This window comes from Strongylocentrotus purpuratus, unplaced genomic scaffold, assembly GCF_000002235.5.
Source record: "Strongylocentrotus purpuratus isolate Spur 01 unplaced genomic scaffold, Spur_5.0 spur5_scaffold_21, whole genome shotgun sequence".
Taxonomy (NCBI): domain Eukaryota; kingdom Metazoa; phylum Echinodermata; class Echinoidea; order Camarodonta; family Strongylocentrotidae; genus Strongylocentrotus; species Strongylocentrotus purpuratus.
In genome coordinates this window covers 16,967,212-16,983,305 of record NW_022145607.1, presented here as the reverse complement: position 1 = coordinate 16,983,305, position 16,094 = coordinate 16,967,212, and the positions used below count along the sequence as shown (strand labels likewise).

The 16,094-nt window shown below is 36.5% G+C and overlaps 1 protein-coding gene and 1 long non-coding RNA gene across 2 annotated transcripts; one reads left to right on the top strand and one right to left on the bottom strand.

The window, feature by feature from the left end:
- Positions 1-668: 668 nt before the first annotated feature.
- Positions 669-4,823, bottom strand: LOC115927885. The gene is made up of 2 exons (XM_030994191.1): positions 3,430-4,823; positions 669-957 (listed from the first exon to the last, which is right to left on the bottom strand). Exons 1-2 carry the CDS (start codon positions 4,821-4,823, stop codon positions 669-671), a joined length of 1,683 nt encoding a protein of 560 aa, XP_030850051.1.
- Positions 4,824-6,870: 2,047 nt separating this feature from the next.
- LOC105443101 lies at positions 6,871-10,737 on the top strand. Its single transcript, XR_004065959.1, has 2 exons — positions 6,871-6,948; positions 8,980-10,737. It is a non-coding gene; the product is annotated as an uncharacterized LOC105443101 (long non-coding RNA).
- Positions 10,738-16,094: the final 5,357 nt, after the last annotated feature.

The window sequence follows — 16,094 nt, the reverse complement described above, 5'->3', positions numbered from 1 at the left end:
ATAGAGTATGGGTAGATAATGGCATCTCCGATAGTGTCACCACACATTTGTCAGTATGAAATTTAACTAGTCACAATTTAGACCATGCTGCATCTAAGTCTAAGTTCGCCACGTTTGTTCTTGTTACTAAAGGCGTTCACGTGTACAACGTTGAGTATATTATATTCTTTACATTTTCGAATATGTGTTGCGCGTGTGCAATAAGTGTGATTCAATCCATCTTGGGGAGTAGTACATGTACTTCCATGTTCAACCGTGTTCTCCTTCACACATCAAAAGTGTTGTCAGTGTTATAGGGTTCGGTGCAGATCTCTTCTTCTAACTCCTCCCCTTCCGGCCTTAATTCCTGCTCTGTCAGGCGGTGAGGCAGAAGATCTCAAGGTGATAACTGAGTCTTTAGGAAGAACCTTTTCCCATTATTGTCCAGCTTGGTTCTTTAATAAGCCCTTTTCTATGTAGCTCATTTGCAACTTGAAATCCTCTTCTCGCTACAGAATCGTTATGTCCAGACATTTGTAGACCCTTGAAGGGTAAAAAGAGACACATTCCATGATTAACTTGTCTTACTTGACGACTACCTCTCTACAAAAGCTTTTTGTCCTCTTCGTGTTGTAGAACAGCCTAATTATCTACCTTCTTCTTACCTAATCTATGACAAGAATTTGGAGTTACATTGATAATGATGCTGATACCTCAACTTCAAGTAATCCACCAGTCACCACAGTGTCTTCATCAATTTGTGAAGCTAAATCTTGATGAGGTGCAACTCCTTCTCGTCTGTTCTTCTCCTTGGGCCCCTTCTTCTCTTCTAATCCCTTTTGGTCCGGAATAATAACAGTTGCAGATTGTGCAACGTTGATGCTGGTCGAACCAGCTTGGCTGCAATCTTGGATGACGTCACCGTCCATATTGCCGTGTACTGTAAACTGTACGGCAAAGCTAGAGTATTCAGCACTCCTTATGAGAAAATTGTTTTTTCAGAATTGCAAGAATTAAGCTGCTCTCGACCCTACAGAAACTACAAAAGCACAATAATACCCTTTTCACATCTACCAAATATTGCTTAACCCCGGGAAATAGGTGGGGCTAAGGGGGCTCTTAGCCCCACCAATTACCCGGGGTAATTTTAGCCGGCTTTCTGTTCACATTACGTTTTGCCAAAGTGGGCTAACCCCACAAATAGTACGGGACTATCTGGCCCTGCAAAATAGCAGGGTTAGCCGGGCAATTGCGGGGTTAGCCGGGCAATTGTGGTGCTAAGCTGCGTAGTGTGAATCCGAACCGGGCTAAGGAGAAGCGGGGCTAAGCAACAGCCAATCACAGACAGCGTGGTCGTGTGGTCGTGAATTTGCATTTATCGCGCGCTATGCATGCAGTTCACGTTACGCATGCATGCAGTTCACGTTACGCATGCGCGGTAGCAAAAGCATTAATATTCATGAGCTATCGAATAGTCCGGGGCTAAGGCGAACGTAGTGTGAATCGCGTGAAATTTCTTAACCCCGGCTAAGCACATAGTCCGGGGTTAAGAAAATAGATGTGAACAGCAAAAAAAATAGTATGGGGTTAAGGATAGTATGGGGTTAAGGATAGTCCGGGGTTAAGAAAAATAGATGTGAAAAGGGTATTAGATATTACCGAAATATTTTGGCGAAAAATCTGAAGCAAAATTAGAGCTCCTTACAAGGACGTCCATACAGTTCGTTGCCGACTCAAGCGAATAAGTCGGCTGATGTACAAATGCTTAATACTCCTTTTAGTAATAATAATAATACATATGATTTATAAGGCGCCAAATCCACTTGACAGTCAAATGCTCAAGGCGCAGCTTGTGCAAAAGATGAAATACATACATGATACATTTATACAAAGTGCGATAGGAAAGGTACAGACATGAAAGGTAATGGTAATCAATTATAAGCTAAATTAAACAGATATTTCTTAAGATTGTTTTTTAACACCTCAGCAGAACTGCTATTCTTAACCCATTGAGGGAGAGTATTCCATAACGAAGGCCCAGCATGAGCGAAGGTTCGTTCCCCCCACTTTGTTTTAACCCTAGGAGTAACAAGTAAGCCAGAGTTTTGAGAACGTAGCTGTCTAGAAGGAAAGTAATGCTTAATCAAGCCGATGTTATACTGCGGAGCAGAGCCATGTATACAGTGAAATAATAGCAAAATAATCTTGAAAACAACACGTTTTTCTACGGGCAACCAATGGAGTGATTTGAGGACTGGTGTGATGTGACTGTACTTGTTGGACAGGGTCACGACACGAGCAGCAGCATTCTGTAATCTTTGTAATTTTGCGAGTAGGTTGTGAGGCGAACTAAACAAAAGGCCATTACCAAAATCCAAGCGAGAAGAAATCAAAGCATGAGTAATTTTCTCGGTGGCACCACGGTTAACTGAAGATATTTACGAATAAAACCCAAATTGCGTAACTGATAACGTACTGATTTTGAGACATATTGAATTTGAGTAGACATTTTCATGTTTGAGTCGAGAAACACACCAAGGTTGCGACATACATTAGATAGGGTAATTTCATGTCCAGCAAGAGTAATTGAAGTGATGGAAGAAATCTTCTCTAACTGAGTCTCAGAACCATACATTATAAATTCGCATTTGGCGAGATTTAATTTCAGTGAATGTGAGTTTAACCAATTATGAACATCTTGTACACAAGTCTCAATGTTATGGATAGCGCTGGCTGCATTGCTCTGATTGGGTTTGAAAGAAGTATATATTTGAATATCATCAGCATAAACATGATAAGAGAGAGAATGGCGATGAAAAATACTCTTCAAACCCGTTAAATATAACGAAAAAAAGCGTGGGCCCGCCCACAGAGCCTTGTGGAACTCCGCATGTAAGTGGTACAAAATCTGAAAGGTAGCCGTTTATCAAGACAGCTTGAGAATGGCATGACAGGTATGATTTAAACCATTCCAGGGCTTGACCTTTAATACCGAGTGACATGAGGGTATTCACCAGAACAGTGTGGTTAACAGTGTCAAAGGCGGAAGACAAATCAAGGAGTACCATAGCAGTTACTTTTCCGCCATCCATCTCCTGGAGTATAAAGTTGGATACATTAACAAGGAGGGTTTCTACACTGTGGTGGGGACGGTATGCAGATTGAAATGGGTCAAGGAGGTCATTATCGAGACAGTAATCATTTAATCTAGAGAACACCACCCTCTCAAGTATTTTAAATAAAAACGGGAGATTAGAAACTGGACGGTAATTACTTAGTAATTCAGAATCAAGATTGGGTTTCTTCAGTAAAGGAAGAATGTGTGCCGTTTTAAGAACAGAAGGTACGCATGCCTGAACAATACTTAAGTTGACAATCTGTGAGATAACAGATGCAAATGAAGAGGAGCAATCCTTAATGAGAACAGTATAGACAGGGTCTAGTTTACACGACTTAGCTGGCAATCTATGAAGCAGTAATTGTATCTCATCGGAGGTGGTAGGTTGAATCGTCTCGAGGGATGCTGACGTGACAGGATCAGGTGGAGTTAAGTCAGGAGTGAGACTGTCCTGGATCTTCTGAACCTTGGAGCGGAAGAACTGAATAAATCTTTGAGCCAGTTCTTTACTATCAGAATGTCTTGGAAGTGGAGAGTTCTGTTTCCGATTCAAGAGACGATTGGCCGTAGAGAAGAGTTTCTTAGAGTCATGTCCACATTTATCGATTAGCCCGACAAAGTACGAACGTTTGGCTCGTTCGACGAGAGAGTTCGTGAAATCTCGTTGCGCACGGAACATCTCTTTGTCAATGTGAAGCTTGCCGTTAGATCGCCATCTCCGCTCAAGCTGCCTACGTTTACGTTTCTCAGCAGTAATCTCGCCGTTGTACCAGGGATTGTCCTGACGGTCTCGAACCTTGCGGATCTTGGCAGGAGCGTGAATATCGAGGAGCGAAGAAAGAATGGTGTTGTAGCGACTAGTAGCTGTGTTGACACTCTCTGACGTTAAGGGCATAATGTCGCTCTCAGCAACATCCTTCGCGAAGGCTATCCTGTTTATGTCTTTAATATTACGGGAAGCAAATGTTCTGTCGCTGCGTGCAGGCTTAGTGAAGCGAAGTACACAAGTGATAGCAGCATGATCTGATATACCTGGAACGATACTTGGCTTCGAAATTGACAAATTGTCTGAATTGCGCACCAGAACGACGTCCAGAATGTGACCTTTGTCGTGAGTCGGAGATGTAACCAATTGGGATAGGCCATGACTGTTAATAAGGTCCACAAACCTGAGTGTATGCTGGGATGAAGTGTTATCTAGATGGATGTTTAAATCTCCGGTGATCAAAAGTGGGTATGGTTTGCACAACCTCTCATCAAGAAGCGCAGAGAAGTCGATAAGAAACTGAGTGAAAGACTGGTATCCTGGTGGTCTGTATATGACTATAATGTCAACCTGTGTAGAGCCGCCAGATACAGTTCCAGACATTGATTCAAATGTTTCGAATTTGCCTGTTGGACTAATATCGACGTGGAGACTGTCCCTGTAGAGAAAGCCGACCCCGCCGCCACGTTTAGCAGCTCTGGGATGGTGCTTGAACAGATAACCACGAGGGCAAAGATCAGCAATCACTGCATCGTCTGATGCAGTTAGCCAAGTTTCGCAAACACATGTAAAATCTAAACTACGGTCAATAATAAATTCCTCTAATAAGGTAGATTTATTACGAACAGAACGGCAATTCAACATACCAAGTTTGAGGTTGTTATTAAAAGGATCACGGCCCCCCTTCATACCTCGATGTGTCTTCCGCCCTATGTCATGTCTGTTAATACCTAAAGACATAATCATATTACATAATTCCTCATTCTGTTCACGCCACAGTAGCGAGCATGAACGCGAATTAAAAGAGTGAAGTGTTTTACTGTCATACTTGTATGATATAGAATACCTTGTACTGTTATCGTTATCCGAGGAGGCCGAGTTATGTGTGACAGGGCCTGGGTTCGGATTCACATCGCCAGATAACAATATCAAAATCTGAAAAGTGGATACACTGTTACTGTAACTGTACTGGAGCACAAAAATGTTTTCCCTTCAATTTCAACTTCAACGAATATGCATCAGGTCTAGCTTCTAAATACATGTAGGGAACATTTTGTACATGTGGATCAGAAACCAGATCAGAAGCATGACACCATTGTTGCATTACATGACACTTACAGTACAACATGACCACACAGCACACAAAAGCTACTGAAGTGGTGAGATTCATTGTAATAGTACAGGTCTATTCAAAGCAAACAAAGAAAGAAAGTCAGCACAGACTTTACGCATGAGTGAACAAACCAACTACACTATGACATGTGTATAACATGGCTTCTACTGTGTACTGTATGTGTGAGTACAACCTCAAGCAATCTCGAAAACTTCACAGAATAAGTACATCAAAAATACTGACCTAAATGCTTCCAAATTTGACTAGTAATATCCAGGATATAAGTACAATGAAATATCAAAAATAGAAATGGAGATGACAAATGAAAACAACAAAATCAGTGATAAATCAGAGAGCAGTGCAGTGTGGGCGGGCAGCCACCAGCGCGCGCAGCCAAAAAAAAAAAAAAAAAAAAAAAAAAAAAAAAAAAAAAAACACTGATGTTATTTGGCACGCCCGCATCTCCTCTGCCCATAACCACACTGTGAATAACGACACGAATAGATACAAGAGTTAGACGTCATATACTAAATGTTTATCTATGCACACTTTTTGTTATTAACATGCACACTTTTTTATATAATTTGTCTTACATCATGAAGATACATATCACGTTGGCTTACTAAGAAAATTCAGCCATTCAAAAGACGGCTTTCTGAAATAATGAGTATTTATATCTTTAGGGTAAATTTTTTGAGGACATTTTGTTTGGTAACAAGACAACACATTAGGCCGCACAAAACATACCAACATTTTTTGACGGCTTGACGGTAGGCACTGAATGGAACCAATGGAATTATTATGGAAGAAAATGGCAGTAAACTGAACGAAGCCTTTATCTTTCTCTCCTCTTTTTCTTTGTTTGTTTTATTTCTCTCTTCTTTTCTATCTTCTTTCTTCTTCATTCCTTGCTTTATTTTATCTTTTCTTTCCTTTTCTTGTCTTGTAATGTGGAAACATATGGGGGCAGCCTCCTCCTGCCCCACCATTGCGCCAGTGCTCTTTGCCACCTAATGATACAAGCTTACCCTTAATTTACAGTCATGATCCTTATTTCATCTTACAACCATCAGATAATTCGATTGACCATTGATTACAATTAAGTTCAATTCAATTCAATTAATAATAATACTAATAATTTCAATTCGTTGTAATCAATTCTATCGAATTTATTTATCTTTCCAACAAAACATTACAAATTATTTATAAACATTTACACCAATTTAGGAATACATTTTGGAAACAGAGGGGTCCACTAAAAGGCAATACTTGTACAAGTGTGGACTCCTCAAGTGATACTTAGAAATAATGAGTAATTAAATAAAAAAAGTTCGTAACTACAAAAGGAACTACAAAATAAGGTTTAAAAAGTGTGTGTGTGTGGGGGGGGGGGCAGCAGAGACGACAACTGGACAAGACCGTACATAGTACTTTACATGAAAAAGATAAACAGAACACGGTCACAATACAAAGCGTAGACATTGCCAAAAAAGTAGTGAGAGATCGGGGGTACAAAACAAAAGGATGAGCTGCATGTGGGGGTTGAGAAGAAGATGAGGAAAGAGAAATGCCCATTAGAAAGGAGATAAAGCATGAGAGGGCACAATATAATATATCAAATTACAATAACATATCATTTAATGAGGTTTATATGATTGTGTTTCACAGAAAAAAGCAATAGCTGACCCAGACATGCAAAACCGCGATGTTAAGGAACTAAGGAACACTAACCTCAAAAAGAGTACCGAACTGGTAAGTTTTTTTCTCAACTTTTCTTTTCATCGCCAAATTCTAATATAAAAGATGATGGATTCTTCTGTTTGCAGTTGAAAAACCTTTGCCGTAAAAGCTTCCTATCATTTTTATAACACTAAATTTCAGGAAGCACCGATATATGACAACTTTTTTTTATCCATGGTAACGCTCATTTCTGTTAGCATTATGTATTATTGAAAATAGCAGTATATTGATCATTATAAAATGGTTCCATTGATCAAATAGTTGGCTTGTAGCGGATATGTGACCAGTCAATTCTTTTTTCCCAACACTTAAATTATCACGACTAGTCATGCCCTCACGCATGTGTATCATTTGTATATTATCATCACTCTTATTATAGATTATTTATAAAGTCTGTATTGACATCATAATGACGAAAGTCTTTCATTTGTCATGTGTTATGGTCAGGCGCGTACACAGGGGGGGGGGGGGGGGTTAAACCCCCCTTTGGTAATTTTTTGTGTGTAAACCCCCCCTAAATTTCTCTAAACCCCCCCCCCCCATTGATCAAATAGTTGGCTTGTAGCGGATATGTGACCAGTCAATTCTTTTTTTCCCAACACTTAAATTATCACGACTAGTCATGCCCTCACGCATGTGTATCATTTGTATATTATCATCACTCTTATTATAGATTATTTATAAAGTCTGTATTGACATCATAATGACGAAAGTCTTTCATTTGTCATGTGTTATGGTCAGGCGCGTACACAGGGGGGGGGGGGGGGTTAAACCCCCCTTTGGTAATTTTTTGTGTGTAAACCCCCCCTAAATTTCTCTAAACCCCCCCCCCCTTTTGTTTTTTGTTTTTTTTGTCTTTTTGTTTTTATAAACAAAAAACAAAAAAAAAACAAAAAACACATTCCCATGGCCCATGGTTGACCTAAAAAATCTGACCTTACCCCCTCCCCCAACGGAGCAAAATGTCAAATTTTCTAATTTCGATACCAAAAAAAAAAAGTGACCTCTTACCCCCCCCCCCCCCCCCCCCCCCCCCCCGCTTATTCAGCGGCTGGCTGAGTCGTTGCGAAATTTTCGGCCCGATTTATAAATGTTAAACCCCCCCCCCTTGAAAAAATCCTGCGTACGCGCCTGGTTATGGTCGTTTCGGCTCATTATTTACCAAATCAGTCAAGCTTTCCTCAGTAAGGCCAGCCATTACTACCAAAAATAAAAAAGTTCACATGAAACCCAAAATAACTAACCCACTGACTATTGTTTTTTAATAAGTGAAACCCTATAGCTGCTGGACAGAGAACCGACGCTGGAAGCAAAGAGAGGGTAGATGAAGACCAAATCACCTCACGAATTGCCCCCGATATGACTGTATGGGGTGGGAATATACCAGGAAGCGCTTTATACTCTCAAAAATAAGTTATTCAGGAACCACAACCTTTGAAATTTAAGAAAAGCATGAAAAAGAAAACAAAAGTAGATGATAATAGTCATAATAATAATAACAATATTAATGTTGATGCTGGTTAAGATGATGATATTACTACTGCTACTACCTCTACTACTACTACTACTACTACTACTACTACTACTACTACTTATATTACTTATACTACTACTACTGCTAGTACTACTACTACTGCTACTACTGTTAATACTACTGCTACTACTACTACTACTACTACTACTACTATTACTATGATAACAGATACAATATCAGCAACAACAATATTGAATGGGATCCCCACAAATCTCATAAATCTCTGACAATAAGTACAGCTTGTATACTAGGTAGATTAGTCCTCTATTCCACAGGGAAGGGCTCTCAATCGGATTTTTAAAAGTCAACCTTCTTTATTTTAATTTTTAGTACCGTCAAAAATATAAAACGGATGAAAGTGAATTTCCAATCTAATACACGTTAGAGTAATATAAAAAGTTATATGCTAAATGTTTATCAATGCACATTTTTGTATGTAATTTTCTTGAGTAAGATTATTTGCCTCCAAAATTTATCATACTTTTATTTCTTCCCTTGCTTCAATACAGAATAAAAAGAGCATCGAGATTCCTGGAGAGAAGGAAAAGGGTTAGAATCGTCATTATTACATTACATATGCCATCCAAAATGTGTAAGATCGTCAAAACCTTTTGCAATCAAATCATCTGTATGAAACTTGAAAACTAATAGAAACAGATTTCCAAAAGTTTAAGATATACTATATAGATATATACGTGCGCTATATCAGAATCCAATGTCATTATCATTATTATTAAAGATATATATAAATATATTTAGTTGAAAATATATCAATTCACGATGCTTTATGGAATACACAAGAGGCATGGATGAACTTCTCAAGTGATTTTGATATATTCTTACAAATAGGTGAAATGAGCCTGATGAGAATTAATAGCTTGTGAAGTTCAATTCATGCCTCTTGTTCGTTCCATCTAACGTTGTCTATTAATATATTTTCTACTACTTCAACTTTCCATCTCGTTAAACTTTGTTTCTTTTAGCATTTCCAATAAATATATCCATAAACATCCTACAGTGCCATTAGAAGGACTTATGCAATGAAGAAATGAGTCATTAAGTAGACATGGTCATCAGCAGGACATGTTCGTGTCCTGTTAACGATTGGACAATAGAGTTACTGCCCTCTATGTACGTATGCAGGCAGAGAAAACTTTGAGGCCTCCCAAGAAACAATAGGTTTAATCATTAGTCATTAGTTTAAATTAGATATATTGTTTCAAATTTAGGGTTAGGGTTAGGGTAATATACCAGTTTTTATGATATCCGGTTAATGTACAATTTAGGGTTATATTTAGATGTCCTGTTAATGTGGACATCATAAAAAATCCTAACCCTATTCTAAACCCTAATCCTAACCCTAAACCTAAACCCAAACCCTAAAACTTGTCTGTAGAATTATTATCCTCCTAATGACAATATCTACTTAATGACTCACTTTTCACTCCAAATGCCGTCTAATGACGCCTTTAGTAAAATACAGTTAACTAAATTAATCATACCCTAACCAAGTTTTGGAATTGTTTAAGTTAATTTTGTGAAAAGTTGATTCGTCCCGAATTATTTTTCTTGAGAATGTGACATATTAACCTTACATCTAAAAGTATTCAACACAGACCCTGATTCAGCCAGTCTACTTTGATTCTTGAAAAACGAAAAAAAAAACAAAGGGTATTAATAATTTAGCTGTTAACTGCATATTAGACGGAATGAAAGTCAAGAATGTCAGGTAAAATGTATCTAACTAATCCTTGTTTGATAACAAATCAAAAGAGAATTGGCTAACATGCATTAACTTATCATTTCTGTCTCACACAACTTTAATCCAATACGTGAACAGCATTATGTATAATGTGATGTGCTCCAACTAGTACAGTATTACAAACATCGTAACGGAAAACAAATGATTGACCATAACAGCCTATATCGTGTGCCGACAAAATAAAGCAATAAGAAATCGGATAAAACTATATTTAGATTTTTGCACATATTTCTAGTATCACCGAAGTTCTTTCTGAATAGGCATCCTTCGTGGCTTATCATACAGTCACTATATTTTTGTATACTGCATTTTTCTACCCATTGAGAAACTGCCTTGTAACATAAATACTAGATTTATAAACTTGTAAATTGCTTTAATTTTATTATCTAGTAGTAGTTTATACAACTTTAATGTAATACATTATCATTGTTAATATGTGGTTATACTCTTTTTATTTGTTCTCGTGTAGATTTTATTTTAATCTGTACAAATGTAAAGTTCAGCTGAAACGAAAGTAAAACCCAACTAGTACTTGATAATCTTATTCAAAACGGTAAGCCAGTTTAAAATATCTTGAAGTTACTCATATTTGATTGCATAGCAAGGAAATTTCATTCAATTTAAGCATGGACCTACTTTGGTTTAAGTAATCAAACAGGAGCAAATTCAAGATGATTTTAACTTGCTAGAAATTTTAAATAGGGCTATACCATTATGAATATCATTTATATTATTATTCCGATTGTTGTTATGATGAAAATGATGATGATAGTGATGATGATGATTATCATTATCATGATTGTTATTACTATTATAAATTTGTAGATTTTCACTTCTGCCTAAAACATACACATACTATTCACAGCTAGAACTGTAGGTCATATATGTGCAAGTTACGTAAAATGTATATAACAATTTTATACCGATATTGATGTATCTATATTGATCATAATGTTTGGATAATTATTGATATCATTATGGTACTGAAGAGTTCTATCCTAATTAGCTGAGAGATGAAGATCGAAAACACTCTTCTTCAAATAATAATTATAATATAAATGTCATATCGCACTATTAGGAACAAAGGCTGAATTCAGATCAAATTAGTTATAGTATTTGTCCCTTAGATATTTATTCATTGTCACAAGGTACAACAGTAAGATTACGGATAATTTTCATTGGTCTCTTTGCATCAACAGTGGCACATCCAGGGGGGGGGGGCGTTTCACAAAACTTGTCATCAGCGACAAATGACAGTTTTTGTTATAAGCTACTGAAATCATTGCTTCTGATTGGTTAGCAGCAGATTTGTTACTGATTTTTGTAATTTGTCATTAAAAAAAGGCTTTGTGAAACGGGTCCCAGGACTCCTTGGTAGGAGTTGAACAAGTCCGAAAATTCTTTTAAAAAATACAAAGCAAGTAACACATACAAAAAGCACTGATTTCATTTTCCAGATGTCTTTTTCGAATTAAAATAGCTGCCGTGGGGAGGGCACGATGTTGTGCAAAATAATTGTACACTGTCGCTCATAAAGGTGGAATATTTGCCTTGAATCATAATGCATGGCCGTCCAGAGGATTTTTGTATGTTGGGGACCGGGGTAAAATGCAATATATTATTGAAAATTTATTGCATTTTCTTTTCTTTTTTAATTCATGGAAACTGCCCCCTACCCTAGCCCCCGCTGCGATAGTCATGGTTCAGTGACAAAGCAATGGCCTCGTAACTGTGAGGCCCCAGGATCAAAACCGTGTCGATGTGCTATATAATGCCCTTTTGTGGGGCATTACTCCTCATTACTGACATGTATGACTTGAGGGCGTAGGTCCCCTAGTTGATAAGCATAGTAGCATACACATGCTTTAGCAATCCCGCAAAACACACATTGGCAAATAATTATTCAATAAAATCTGAGAATGTATACTATTATTTAGATCTATTATTTTTAAATTATTTTTAAAATAATTCTATAAATTGGGGTAAAACTAAAATATTCCAACTTTATGAGCGACAGTGTATGTACCTAATATTTACTCTAAATTATGCCAGATGGTGATTTCCTGGGGGTATGTACTCCCTCCTCCCCCTCCATTATATCCTTACTCCTAGATCATCTAAGAGGAGCCAGTGAAAGAACAAAATACAGTACTGTGACTAGGAGATCCTAGTCGTGTTAATATCCGATGTGAAATTTTAGTAACTATGTTTTCGGAAAATTATGGCCGTAAAATCTGCGTGTATCAGGAAATAATACAACAGTACTGTCTGTGAAGCCTGCTTTTTGTGTCATAGTGTGCCAGACAGAATGTTTGGTGTTGTAAAACATGTGGTATGGGCAATATTGTTTGATTTGATTTTTTATTTGATTTACTTTCAGCTTTAAACAATTTTAGTAATTTCGTTTTGTAAGTTATGAATATAATTATTACTAATACACACAGATATTATGGCCCTAGGTTTTTAAGAATCGAAAACACAATTGAAAGTACTTATCATCCCGTATTCATATCAACTTACATTTTTTTTCAGATGTGTTTTTATAATTATTGTGTTCCCTTTTCATTACACCTTGAAAGAATGGATTTTCGATGGATTTATATATATTATTTTTCTATTGTAAATATCTGTTTATACATGTATGTTCTTTTTTTAAATGTGAAATGTGTTTTGTACTACGATGTATAATGGGAATACAAGGCTCTGTGGTATAGCAGTTCCACGAATGGATCTGAATGGAAACTATCATGTAAACATACAACTTAATAAATAACTTTACAAATAAGTATATACATACATGTATAAACCATCTTTTATACTATATGGCTACTATATGAAGAAATGAGAATGTCATACAACTTTCCAGCTTTACAATGTACTAACTTCACTTTTGCTTATCACCGATAATAATGTCAAACTTTTACTTTCGACCGAGTGTTATTTGTAATAGATTTCAATACGCTATCGTAATATTCTACAACACCACATACGTGCTAGACACATATAGCCTGCGATAAACATCGTTTGTTATGACTTTGCGATAGTGACTTTCTTGCCAATTGCCAGCCAGTTGCACCAAAATATGATAAAACTGACAAAAATCAACGAAACCTCCCAGTCGAATACATAGAATTCATATATTCTAAACGCGGATATATGTAATAAAGGTCGGTAAGTTATAGTATCTTATACTTGGTCGGAGTACAATTCAATCCTCAACACCAGTTTGTCAGATTTTTTCAGTTTATCTGTTTTATTCTTCTTGGATCTTCTTGGATTCTTTTCCTCCTAAATAATCCGAAGACGAGTTTTGATTGGAGGTGGTGTAAGGTGGACGATTACATTTTGGAAAAAAAAGTTCTTTAGTAACTGCGGGGAGGTTTAGTTTGGTTCGAATTTCTAGTAGGCTTGTACACGTAGAATTTTAGTGAATATCTGCTTGATGGATTTTAAATGTTATAGATTATAGTTGAGGGTTCCCGGGTACGCCAAGCCATATCTGCATAATAATGTGGCCCTCCTTTATCATGTAATTTGCGTTCATTTAGTGATTCTATGTATTAGTAAATTGTATATAATATTGTACATGTAGTTGTATTTCAAAAATTGTTTCACCTATACAATTAGGTTGCAAAAGATGATGCAGACAGCAATGAATTTATTCAGTTCTAATCGAATCAAATCAAAACAAATCAAATCATATCAACTAAAGGATTAATGTACGTGTATTGCCTTATTAATATTGATAATCACATTTTGAAAGCAACATTTATCGTGGGGCATGACGAATGCAAAATGTGTTTCCAATATATGCCTTAAATCACATTCACCTTTGACACACATGTTTGATAGTACACATAAAAGTATGCTATTAAATATGACCATACAAGTCGTTTTGTTTCTTCTTTTGATTAACATCAGTGTTGGTTGCATGGTTTTGAAGGTGAGGAATGGTGCGCCTATTTGCAGGAATTTGTTCATATATATGTCAGGCTCCTTTCATATCATCAATTCTCATGATTTATTTTTATAAAAGCTAGTCGAAGAAATGAATGTGAACGAATGTCACACGCAACATAAGCTGTATTTACACTGCAAGCATAAAACCACTTGGGAGGCGTTTCACAAAACTTGTCATCAGTGACAAATGACAATTTGTGTTATAAGCTACTGAAATGCTTGCTTCTGATTGGTTATCAGCAGATTTGTCACTGATTTTTGTTATTTGTCATTGAAAAAAGGCTTTATGAAACGCCCCCCAGTGTTCTCACATTCCGGGTTTTGTCAGAAGTTGTTAGGCAACTACCAATGGACAAGATGAAAAACCCATATCGAAAATCACACCCCTGAAGTTTAGTTTTTGTAAACGCCAGCCGAAACTCCATCGTGTTCTTTTATTGTTTATGATCGCACTCAATTCACCGGTGAACTATTCCGGCCTTGGGTCAAGTACCAGACTCTCTTGTATTAAAGTGCAGCATATGATAGTGGGTAAATGTTGTGTATAGCGCTCATGTCTGTCAACAGCATTAATATACGAAGAATTTAACTGAAAATAATCAATGCGCTAATTAGGTCATAATCGATTTTGATGAAATTAATCGAAAATGACGATATGGCCGTAGTTGTATTATGTCAACATGCTAAATCAGATAAAGATATCATGTTAATGTGTTACTGTAGAATTGAACTTTTTCGTCTTTGTTTATGTTTATACGCTGATCTTTAGTGTTACCACACACATAATCATGTGCATGTTTATATTGTTTCCTGTCAGTGTCGTACCATGTTTGAGAGACTGATCATGAGGAACGGACATTTTCAAAAATATTGACTATAAATGCTCATTCCTTATTATCGAATGTCTAATTTATTACTAAAAGTACACTTTGTTAAAATTCAAACGCAAATTTAAATTCATCGATTAGATCGTTCTTAATGTCCTTTTGACAAAGGATAACAAAAATCAAAATCATAGTTTAACAAAGATAATCGAGTTCAAATATCAAAATTACAATAAACAGGAAAAGCAAATAATATTTACGCACTACTACTTGCCGCGTGTCTCTTCGGGAAAAACATACAGTGATGATAATAAATCACATTTCTCGTCATATATATTTTTACCATATTAAAGTTCATCGAGGAAAGGAAAACGAAAAAGTGATATGATAATAAATGTAATTTTAAATAAATGACAAAAATAACTATGATATTCGAATCCCATGCCAAAATATTCAAACAATAATCAATGTAAAATTCATCTTTAATGTACAAATGAACTCCAAAAAATCTTCTTGTTTTTGTACATTGTTTTGCATGCGGCTAAAGACTCAAAAGTGTGGCATCACTATGGGGTAGTCGAACATACAGTACATGATTTTGACGATTCATGTTTTAAGTGATACACGTTTTAAAAGAAAAGAACGTGGGTTATTATTTTCTTTTTTGAATGACGAGAGTTTTCAAAAAAAATTTTATCACTCATGTTTGTACTTGATAAGGGTAAACACGTGGGAAGTTGTTTGCTTTCTTAAATTATGACAGGGTTTGACATTGTCAATCTTTACTGTAATGTTTACTGATTCTAACATTAGCATCATTTACTGAATTCATGCTAACCACATTTCCGCTCACACCAGATAAGGCCGGTGAAAAAATATCTGCAAACTCCCAAGTCATGTACTTGAAGTAGTTCCTAGAAACATGATTGGAGATCTGCATCCTTTTCGGGGTAATCTTAACCTTTTGCAGAAGGACAAAAATAGTTTGTCTTTTGAGTAGCGATTATTCGAAGAGGATGTGTCATGTTCTGTACCTCAGGCTGAAGTCAAGACAGCTCAGTACTTCATTTACTTTCTG

Coding starts and splice junctions, on each gene's coding strand:
- LOC115927885 (XM_030994191.1), bottom strand. CDS start 4,823: ATGTCTTTAGGTATTAACAGACATGACATAGGGCGGAAGACACATCGA. Junction 958..3,429: donor CATAGATTGCCAGCTAAGTC/GTGTAAACTAGA, acceptor TTTTCTCATAAG/GAGTGCTGAATACTCTAGCT.